The sequence below is a fragment of the Alosa pseudoharengus genome, unplaced genomic scaffold (assembly GCF_046254945.1).
Source record: "Alosa pseudoharengus isolate Yale_2024_CS ecotype anadromous, Long Island Sound unplaced genomic scaffold, YU_APseudo_1.1 YU_APseudo_1.1_scf_3, whole genome shotgun sequence".
NCBI lineage: Eukaryota > Metazoa > Chordata > Actinopteri > Clupeiformes > Clupeidae > Alosa > Alosa pseudoharengus.
In genome coordinates, this window is record NW_027468718.1 from 14,268,612 (window position 1) to 14,279,499 (window position 10,888).

The window sequence follows — 10,888 nt, forward strand, 5'->3', positions numbered from 1 at the left end:
TTGGGCTTAATCTGTACACTACTGACTGACTGTTTTTTGAGTGGGCCCTCACACACAAGTGCAACTCCCCATCAATTTGTTGTTTAAAATATTATAGCTAATTATAACCTTTTGACTACATTTTATACCTATTTGACACAGAAGTCAAAATATTGCATGCATAGGCTATAATTCATGTTATTTATTACAAGTCCATGGATGTATGTTGTATAATTATAAAATATATAATAATTTAATACCTAGACTAATATAAATATATATGATGACAAACTCTAGGCTATTTGAATAAGACATTCAAAACGTTGATTTAATAACTTGCCTGATGTTCAAGGAAGTATTCTTCCAAAATTTTGTTTTTATTTCATCTTCGGATTGTTCGTAGGAAACTTCCCCAGGATGGGAGCGGGGACTCCACCCACGATCATCCTCAAGACAAAACTCAGGTGCAAGTGACTCGGTGCTTCAGACACCACCTTGTTGCAGTTGCCGCTCTTAGTCTTACAGCGGTAATAAACCATCTATTTGTGGGGCTAAAACAATAGGATTTTACCGATGGAGGCCTTTTAATAACTTTTCTGACCGCAAGGTGAGTTTTTTTTTTTTTGAGTGTCTTCGGATTTATTAGAATAGTTTTTAACGACAAGTGGACTCTGATTGCTTATTAATTCTGATTAAACTCTTAACAACCCGTGTTTAACGCTAGTCCTTAATTCCATCGTCCAGTAGGCTAACTGGCTTCTTACTAGAATTAGGTAGCACGCAATTAATTAAATTAGCCATGACTGAAAATGTTGGTGATTAACTTTAGGCTACGATTCAAACACTTGAAGCCTGTAATTCCTGTCTAGGATTATTCAAAAGCCAACAAACTTGTTCAATCCAACGTGAACTTTTGTACTCCGCATGATTGATTAGTTGCTGCACTGCCTCTAGTTTATTGTTTTTAGGCCTTATCTTATGTTTGTTAAATACAATGGATTAAGAAGACTATATTGATCTAGTAATTTGATGGTTTGATAATCAAGAATTGGTCATATTTTTGCTGTTAACCTACTGTATGTTCAAATAAGGAAGGCACCCTCTTCCAAAAGTATTTAAGTAAACTGGAAATGCTTATGGTGACTTGGTTTTGAGTTTATATGTATTACTTTGTGTAATTTGTAGGCTACTGGGTTGAAGTGAAGTTGTCTCTGGTGTAAAGCAGTACTGCCACTGACAAAGCAAACTTAAACACGATGAGTAGCTAAACAGTATGACAGCTAATATACATATTGCCCGTCTATGCTTGTACTTGCTAATGTTTGCGTTTATCAAAGTAGGCCTATGTAAAGCATATTGAATGACCTATGAAATGCACTATATAAATAAACTTGACGACTTGAAATAATAGCTTATAACAGTATGTCTCTATTTCCAGGTGGCCTGAAGTGAATCAACCAACATGACCTGGGGGGCGTTGTATGCCCAGCTGGGTGGCGTGAACAAGCACTCCACCAGCCTTGGCAAGATCTGGCTGTCCGTCCTCTTCATCTTCCGCATCACCATCCTGGTACTTGCTGCCGAGAGCGTCTGGGGCGACGAGCAGTCCGACTTCACCTGCAACACACAGCAGCCCGGCTGCAAGAACGTCTGCTATGACCACTTCTTCCCGGTCTCGCACATCCGCCTCTGGTGTCTGCAGCTCATCTTCGTGTCCACTCCGGCGTTCCTGGTGACCATGCACGTGGCCTACCGCAAGCGAGGGGTCAAGAAGGACCTCATCGCCACGCGAGGAGATAAGCCCAACGAAGACGACCTCGAGAGTCTCAAGAAGCGGCGGCTGTCCATCACTGGCCCCTTGTGGTGGACATACACCTGCAGCCTGTTCTTCCGTCTGATCTTCGAGGGCGGCTTCATGTACGCCCTCTACTACGTCTACGGCGGCTTCCACATGCCTAGGCTGGTCAAGTGTGAGCAGTGGCCTTGCCCCAATAAGGTGGACTGCTTCATATCCCGCCCCACGGAGAAGACGGTGTTCACCATCTTCATGGTGGGCTCCTCGGCCATCTGTATGATTCTTAATCTCGCTGAGCTGGCCTACCTGATCGCCAAGGCCCTGATACGATGCTCGGCGCGGATGCAGAGGAAGAAGCACGCCTACACTCACCCAGAAAATGCAACCAAGGACAAGGCTTACTTGCAGAACAAAAAGAATGAGATGTTACTGTCGTCCTCTACGGACTCCAGCACTGGCAAGGCGGTGTGAAGCCCTAGCAATGTGGCGTCTGCCCCCCACCCGCCCAAAGCAGAGGCCACAGAAGATTACATGAAAGTGTTCAGTTTTTCTAACAGGTTTTAAAGTTTTTCTTTTTTAGTCATTGTTTTTTTTCCCCCATTGGCATTTTAATTTTAGAAGTGCCATATTTGGGAAGACATGAAGGTTTAATCAACTTTGTTACTTTTAGCTTCATCTTCTGTGTAGATGGAGTGCATACTTAGACAAGAATGTCATTATGTGGTTTACATGAATGAAATGAAGGTCATTTATATACCCCCCCCCCCCCTTAACTGTCACATGAATTTAATGCAAGCATGTGAGATGGAGCAGCAGTGACATCTAGTGGTAAATGTCAGCCATAATCATTTCACAACTGTTGAGCATTATTTTTGTTGAAGGTATAATAATGCCAACTTACTTGAGACACTGAGGTTGTTAAAGAAAACAAAACCTAGCTTCTTTCCATCATGTGTGTCATCCACTGAAATGCTTACAGAAACAGTCTGTGCCTTAGTGTTTGCAACCCCACTTCAGTCAAGGGCTGTACTTCAAGTAATTTTGAAGTCATTAAAGGGTTTTAACGTTTATTTGAGATGTGCTCCGTTAATTTTTTCAGTTTTTCAAGATATTTTTCAAATCAAGATATTCTTCGAAGACTTTGCCAGTTGTGTCATTTTTTAAACTAACTCCAAAGAAGTATTTAGTTTCTTTAATAAACTAAAAAGGTGGCATTAGTGCTTGTGTTAAGTCCAGTTCCTATGTGCCATGTAGCCTTAAACTAATGAGGACTGTGACATCTCCACTTCCAGCTTTTATTGTAGAGGGGGGGGGGGGGCATTCCAAAAATAAATAAAAGCTATAACATCAGGTGAAACTGGCTACACCTTAGGGCTGTAACAAACTAACTTGAAAGTAATTCCTGTGAATCACACCATTTTCAATAACTCCACATAGCCCGTCTAGTCATATGGCATCAAGTCAAATGTCAAAGGCACGTCATCTGTGTGTTTAGGTACGCCTGCCTCCTGTCACCTGCCACGCTCAATCCATTCTAGCCAATAGAGTTGGGCAAGGCTACTTGTTACCAGTTGCCCTGTTAGTCGGGCCACGGCAAATGCAACAATTACAACATGTCGCCTTAAGAAAGGTATAGGCTACCCCGAGCACCCAGCTCAGCCAGCGGCGGATCACTTTTCAGGCCGTTTATTTTAGCCGCACTGCACTTACACTGTACGCTACACGTGTTTCTTTGAGCGCTTATCACTAATGTCAATAGGCCATGGAAATACATGACTGGGAATAACGCTGCAGTAGCCTACCTATGCTCCATGAAATGGATTTCTTTTCCGCCACCCAAAGTTTTAACTGGGAGGCCTGTTGTGGGATGCGATTATCTGATCACGTAAGATATCATCTGTCTTCATCTGTTAAGAGCAATTGCTTGCTCGTTTTACAATCTGTTTATCTTCCACGACAGAATGACACCTTAATGTTTGTTTCATTTTATTTCTTTACATGATTATCCACTTTGTCCAGCAAAAAAGCAGGCCCACATTGGGTTCACACGATGGGTCTGTCATTCATGTCGACATAAAAAACGAAAATAAAATCTCTTCAAATTATAAAAGGAGATTAGCCTACATTGGTTGACTTTTATACATGGAGGAGGGTTAACTATGTATGACTGTTAGTTGCACTTTTCATTCATCTGCCTTTTACTCTGCCATAGAATCATCTCTATAATTAAATGAGAAAGAAGCACAACTTGTTTACCTGTGTGTGTCTGTGATTGATATCCTTGACAGCGTCAGGAGCTGCCCATTTGTTTGTGAAAATGTCGCTTTGTTCTCTCCTTGGCTAGCCGGGTGAGGGCGGTGCGTTTCTAGTCTAGTCTAATGGTGGGCAACTCTCACAAGTTGAGCTCTAGCCTTCATTGTTCAACATGTTTGTTTACAATAACATCTAATGGTAAACCTTGTAAAAGTCATGGGATTTTTTTTATAAGAGGGAACCTACTTTCTAGCTACATCAATTAGTCTTAGTACTTCAAACACACAATGAACCTGTTTCTTAGGCTATTATTACGCACGCATGTAGGCTACACTTACGCACGAATGTAAACAGTTATTTGTGCAAAAAGTGTAAAATGGCCTACGTGTACAAAAGCAAAACCATTATTTTGATAGTTGGTGGATATTTGAAGTTTGAATTGACAGGGGCGTGGCGTGCGCTCGTTCGGGATGATGACTTTGAATTCACTCATGCATGGCCACACAATGTGACAGTCGCGATGGCTGGGACCGGGAGGCAGCTGCGTTTCGCGAAACCCAATCTCCACGTTGAATTCGCTATGAAAAAATAACTTTCTTTGCGCAAGTTTGGCCACGAATCCACGGTTGAAGACGTTTGTGCATGAATAAGGTGGCTGGCTGCTTTCAAAAGTTTGGTAAGCTGGCAAAGTTGCCAGGATTTGGGGACAGCGGAGAGGGGAGGGCTTCAGCTACCTTGGGGATTCTGTGCACTATTCAGCGCACTCAAAAGTCGCCAGTGGCAGCCGGACATTTCTTTCAATAGATAATTTTGGCAGCTGCAGTTTAAGGTATGACTTATATAGGTGCATTCGTTTTTATCACATAACATCCTGGACACAGGGAAGTGATGCTATCGCCACAGTTTCTAAGCAGACCTGCAACTTTTAAAATGCTTTAATTTATGGAGAAAGATATGTTATGGACCACTTGGCTACAATGGTAATTTTACAAAGGGTCATTTACAAAGGCTGGTTGCCTCAATTGTACAAATAGACTCAAAGGAAATCTGGCACCTTCCGCATAGTGGTGCACGCACTGTCATCGCATCTACATTTTCCTAATTTAATGTAAAACTGACTATGTTCCAGAGCGAGATCAAATCAAATTTCGTCAAGCTGTCACCAAGTCAGAAAATAAAACGTACACCTATAGTTTCACAGGAGGGCCTACAGTCAACTGACCAAACAATGACCGCATATACACAAGGTGCAATTCAACATTTCTGAGCTACAGTAATTGCAGCTCAATATCTGGATTAGACCACAACATATCCTTACTTAATCCGATTTCAAATTAAGAACTCTTTAGGCGATTTCATCCACAAAGTAGGCTTGCTCAACCTTGGTTACTTTATATAAATATGTCAGATTTTGATAAGACAAGCAATTGGTTGGGGGGGGGGGGGGTCCATTTGTTTATGTAAGCACAGATATGGTATTTTTATTCATATGACCAAATTGCACATCTCAAAAATTAGAGTATAGTAATACTATAATGTAACATCAGTCTCGTCAAGTACACTACAGTACTTCCGTGTGGCAAATTATCTTCATTTCTGTGTGCGAATCTATGAAAGATGGGGCAGAAACAAAATCAACCCTCTCCATCATGCAAAAACACACAAGGACAGCCCAAACCAATGGTTGTTTGTGTTTTTAAAAAACATTTACTGAACAACAACCTCTTATCTTATTCCATTTAAGAAGACTCTGTAGCTCTGTGCTGTTTTAATTAGCTTCTTTTATTTTTCAGGTTTCTAATACATATTGAACCTTAGTCGATGGATTTATTACCAACAACACAAGAGCATTTTTGTAAGTTGAACTTCCTGCCTTTGCATGTGGTTTGCTTGAAATGGCTGTTGGCTGAAATGGTAGTCTCAAATTTGTAGGCTGCAGCTTGTTAGACATTAAAACACAGAAGCCCGGAAAATGTCCATTTCCCTGTTGATGGTTGCTCTGATGACATGCTTGGCCACATAAATGAAAAGCTGTTTTTCCTCTCCAAAACAAACACAGCTTGATATTTTAGCTATGATGAGTTAACATCAGATAAACAAGAGATGTCATTATGATACAGATGAGAAAATTAAATGTCGATAACTAGATCTGGAACACCTTCATTTCATAAAGATACTTTGGTTGTCACTGCTTTCTGTGTTTATAGAGTTGATGAGGTAGGCCCAGGGCAGTTGAACCCTGTATTCAATTTTGATTTGAAGTGCTTCTACTGTATCCCATGCATCGTGCTGTCCACGCCATGCTCACGGCTGTTTTTGAACATTATAATGTTGATCTCAGCACATGCCAGCTGAGCAGTGGAGCGAGCAGGTGAGAGTGCGTGTGTGTGTGAGAGCGAGAGAGAGAGAGAGGGAGAGAGAGAGAGGGAGAGAGAGAGAGAGAGTGCAGAGAAAAAGTGAGTGTGCGTGTCTGTGTGTACAAGAGTGTGTATGTGTATATGTGCGTGTATGTGTATGACAGGAGGGTGAGAAAGAGTACGAGAGAGAAAGGGGGAGAGTTTGCTTACACGGTGCATGCCAGATTCATAGCAATCAGATGGATGGTTAAATAGGGGAGTTTCACCAAATCCTTGAGCTTAGGGGAAAGTTTTTTACGTAACTTGGTCTATTTCGGATGATTCACAGTTTGGCAGTAATTTGGGATCTACGTGATTTTTTCGCTGTCCAAGACTGTGTTCCTTTCGCCAGAAAGACACCTATTGTTTGTTCAAAACTGATTAATTGGACTTTTTTTTTTTGCACGGTGAAACTGTAAATGTTACCAGGGTTGGCGTTGAAAGTATGTATGAGTTCTACGGACATATTTGTCAGCGTTGAGTGATCTCTGTGCCTGGTCTCCGCTCTGTGCCCCTTTGCTCCGGCTCTCTGGGCCTGGTGTGTCTCTCTGCCACGAGGGATACTATCAAGGCTGAGCCTGAAATGTGCTGCTGCTTTGCTGTGCGTTTGTACGCTAAGTGTATTCCTGTTTTGTGTTCGCAGCTGTTGTTGTGTTTTGTTACAATTCCTGTCGTCCTCACATCCTTTTTCCCCCCTTCCTCTCCTCCATTGTATCCTCTTCCCTTTCCTTCTCCCCCCCCCCCCCCCCTCTCTCTCTCTCTCTCTCTCGCTGTGTCCACTACTACTAGACTGTACTTTCTCCCTAGGCTAGAAATCGTGAAGCATGGGTGACTGGAGTTTTCTGGGGCGGCTGTTGGAGAATGCCCAGGAACACTCGACGGTGATCGGCAAGGTCTGGCTGACTGTCCTCTTCATCTTTAGGATCCTGGTTCTGGGCGCGGCGGCGGAGGAGGTGTGGGGCGACGAGCAGTCGGACTTCACCTGCAACACCCAGCAGCCCGGTTGCGAGAACGTCTGCTACGATGAGGCCTTCCCCATCTCGCACATCCGCTTCTGGGTGCTGCAGATCATCTTCGTGTCCACGCCCACGCTCATCTACCTGGGCCACGTCCTGCACATCGTCCGCATGGAGGAGAAGCGCAAAGAGAAGGAGGAGGAGCTGCGCAAGGCCAGCAGACTCGCGGAGGAGAAAGAACTCCTTTACAGAAACGGTGGTGGGGGAGGGGAGGTCAGCGGCAGGGGTGGCGGCGGTGGAGGCGGGAAAAAGGAGAAGCCACCAATCAGAGACGAGCATGGGAAAATCCGTATCCGGGGAGCGCTGTTGCGCACCTACGTGTTCAACATCATATTCAAAACCCTGTTTGAGGTGGGGTTCATTTTAGGGCAATATTTCCTCTATGGTTTTCAACTGCGGCCCCTGTACAAGTGTGCGCGGTGGCCTTGCCCGAACACCGTGGACTGCTTCATCTCCAGACCCACGGAAAAGACCATCTTCATCATATTTATGCTTGTGGTGGCTTGCGTGTCCCTTTTGCTGAATTTGTTAGAGATTTATCACCTCGGATGGAAGAAAGTCAAGCAAGGCATGATTAAAGAGTTCGCGCCCGGCCACAACTTGCTGCGACTCGGCGAGGGCGGCGAGCCTGAGCCCATGGGTCCCAGAACTGCTCCTCCCACCCTCAGCTACCCGCCGACCTACACGGACGTGACGGCGGGCAACGCGGCCTTCCTCCAGCCGGTGGCGCCGCCGCCGCCCTCGGCCGACTACAAGATGGATCCTCTCCAAGAGGACCTGCGCGAGCCCTCGCCCTTCTACATGAGCAACAACAACAACCACAGGCTGGCGGCCGAACAGAACTGGGCCAACCTGGCTACCGAGCAGCAGACTCGGGAGATGAAGGCCACCTCCCCATCCCCCTCCTCCACTTCCTCCTCCTCCATCTGCACTGCTGACCGCCAGCGGCCGCCCAAAGAGGTCGCCACCCTGCCCACCACCAGCCCCAGCTTGAGCAGCAGCGGAGGCAGCTTGAGCGACGGCAAGAGCGAGCCCGAGGAGGGCCACATCGTCACCACGGTGGAGATGCACGAGCCGCCACTCATGTTCACAGACCCACGGCGGCTTAGCAGAGCCAGCAAGACCAGCAGCGTTAGAGCCAGGCCCAACGACCTGGCGGTTTAGTTTCCCCTGAATTATGAAACATCAACAACAACAAAAAAAACACCCAGCCCACCCCACCCCACTCCCCTCACCCCTGATTTTTATATATATAAACAAAATGGCAAAAAAAAAATATTTAAATGAAAAGAGGAAATGAGAGGCAGGTTGCTGGAAACTAAAGAAATCTTGACAACAATTCCATATATCCTCTGGTGAGTTGTAGAGTAACTTGAATGGGTTTGAGTGTCTCATGTGATGATTTTTGTAAACACCGGTGAGTTTGTACTGAGTGTAATGATGACAGGCTGTTAGACAGGATGAACATATTAGACAGGGGTGAAGGGATACTTGTCTTCATGTCTACATCTAGTTCTTTTTAAAAAAGAGAACAAGAGCATTTTGGTTTTAGTTGGGGGTCATGTGATACATTCTAGTAATGTGAATTTTTGTGACGTGCATGGTGTCTTTATCAGGTTATTTAAATAATTTATTGAACACTGGATTTGTTGTGGCCTAGTGTAACTGGGACAAACTGTAATGTCTTGATGTTGGTGAATGAGGTTATACTAGCCATTAGGCTGTGATAAGAAAATTGTGGACAGGAAATTATAATGTGGTTGCAAAGGCATTGAGATAGACAATTGGTTGCCTGCTGCAGTATTGGCATTTGTTACTGTTTGTCTTTTTATGTGCTATTGATACAGTCCCATAAAGGACAACTGTATCAGTCCATAACTTATGGTACAAAATCAGAATCTGTAAACCTGGAATACATGTTTGATGTTTGCAGTGTATCAGAAAAAAAAATACAAATCTAATGACAGAAACTAAATTCAGCACTGACATGCTTTTTATTTTCGGTAGTAACAATGCACTCCAAGTTGTTGATGTGAGCCTGAATCTCCAAAAACTAGCCTGACCAGAAATGTTCATTAGAAAGTTCATGTCCCACGCTATTTCTAACTACCCTGCATCTTCATCTGTGAACTGCCACTGACTTCACACTTAATTAAAATCACAAACTAACCTTAGAGACTAGGCCACAACTGACAGACTACAGGCCTGTAGTCACTATCCCAGCTAACTCCCTCACAAACTAACAAAATAAAAATAGGCTAAACTAAGTACTGCGTTTAGTCTGGCTGCTGAATAAATGCTTTACCCACACTTTTCATTGTCTGTAAAAAGGATGTTTATTATCTTAAAACGTCTGAGATGGCAACTGGTGTGATTTTCACAGTTCAAATTCATAGAATACTGAGACTGACACTGACAATGAGAGTGTCAAGGCACGTACTGTCATGTCAGAGAACACCTTTTTTCTCTTCAACCTCACACAGTGACCCATATAGACCTCTCAGGTCTACTCTATGTCAAGGTCAAAAGTTCAAGTTAGGCTTCGAGACTACCCCTCACTGTTTTTACATGACCACTGCACAAGGTCGCCTTTAGTTCAATCACAGTGATGCTATCTGGGTACTGTGATTCCAGCTCCTGCCTCTGCATTTTGCTCTGCTGGCTAAAAGACTAATTTATCAGAAAATAAATTAAACAAACTATACAAAGAAGAAGTAACCCCACTTTCATAAATTGTTATATCATCTTATCATTTCTGTTGAGGAAATGTATAGTTAATTTATGGTAAAAACAAAACAAAAAAAACAAAACATTAGTATTTATAAACATCTTATCCAGTTTTGCTCTTGGGTTGAATATGACATTTCTAAAAGTAATTCAATCCAAAGTGATAAATCGAAAACAAGTTAAACACTTTCATTTGGCACGAGCAGATTGAGTTTTGAGAATATACCTGTGTTCACTGCTGTCAAGAGAAAACAGTCACTTTTTAGCTATCTACATGTAAGGAATAATTTATGGATGGGAGTACTTTCTCACATGTATCAAGTGTGTGACTTTAATTTACCAAAGATTTTATTAACAGCTATAAAAATTAAACAAAAAATCCTGTAGTTTGAAAACGATTAAAAATTGGATTTCTGTAGTCAGTTTGTGGTTACAATTATGCAAAGTGTACAGAAGCGAAAACTCAACAAATGTCCAGATACAAAATACTGAAGTCTGAGCCCAACTTTTCTGCTGTATCGGTTTATTTCTTTATTTATTTTTGCCCTACCCCCAACAATCTTACTGACTACTACCACTGTAGTAAGCAAAGGTATGCACTGTCCTCTGTCTGGAAGACATAAATATGTTATATTCTTGCAGTAACATGCTTTGATCAAAACTAATGCACAAAACAACTTACAACTACTTACATACTTTTGGTTAAGGAATTAACTGAGGTT

General features: G+C 43.0%; 2 protein-coding genes across 2 annotated transcripts; both read left to right on the forward strand.

The window, feature by feature from the left end:
- The first annotated feature begins 470 nt into the window (after positions 1-470).
- gjb8 (gap junction protein beta 8) lies at positions 471-4,021 on the forward strand. Its single transcript, XM_076263244.1, has 2 exons — positions 471-586; positions 1,418-4,021. Exon 2 carries the CDS (start codon positions 1,442-1,444, stop codon positions 2,243-2,245), a length of 804 nt encoding a protein of 267 aa, XP_076119359.1. The 5' UTR covers positions 471-586; positions 1,418-1,441; the 3' UTR covers positions 2,246-4,021.
- A 3,226-nt stretch (positions 4,022-7,247) lies between these two features.
- gja3 (gap junction protein, alpha 3) lies at positions 7,248-8,622 on the forward strand. The gene has a single exon (XM_076262539.1). The coding sequence runs from the start codon at positions 7,248-7,250 to the stop codon at positions 8,601-8,603; it is 1,356 nt and encodes a 451-aa protein (XP_076118654.1). The 3' UTR covers positions 8,604-8,622.
- The last annotated feature ends 2,266 nt before the right edge of the window (positions 8,623-10,888 follow it).

Bases quoted from the DNA above. Each gene is read 5' to 3' on its own strand.
- gjb8 (XM_076263244.1), top strand. From the start codon at position 1,442: ATGACCTGGGGGGCGTTGTATGCCCAGCTGGGTGGCGTGAACAAGCAC.
- gja3 (XM_076262539.1), top strand. From the start codon at position 7,248: ATGGGTGACTGGAGTTTTCTGGGGCGGCTGTTGGAGAATGCCCAGGAA.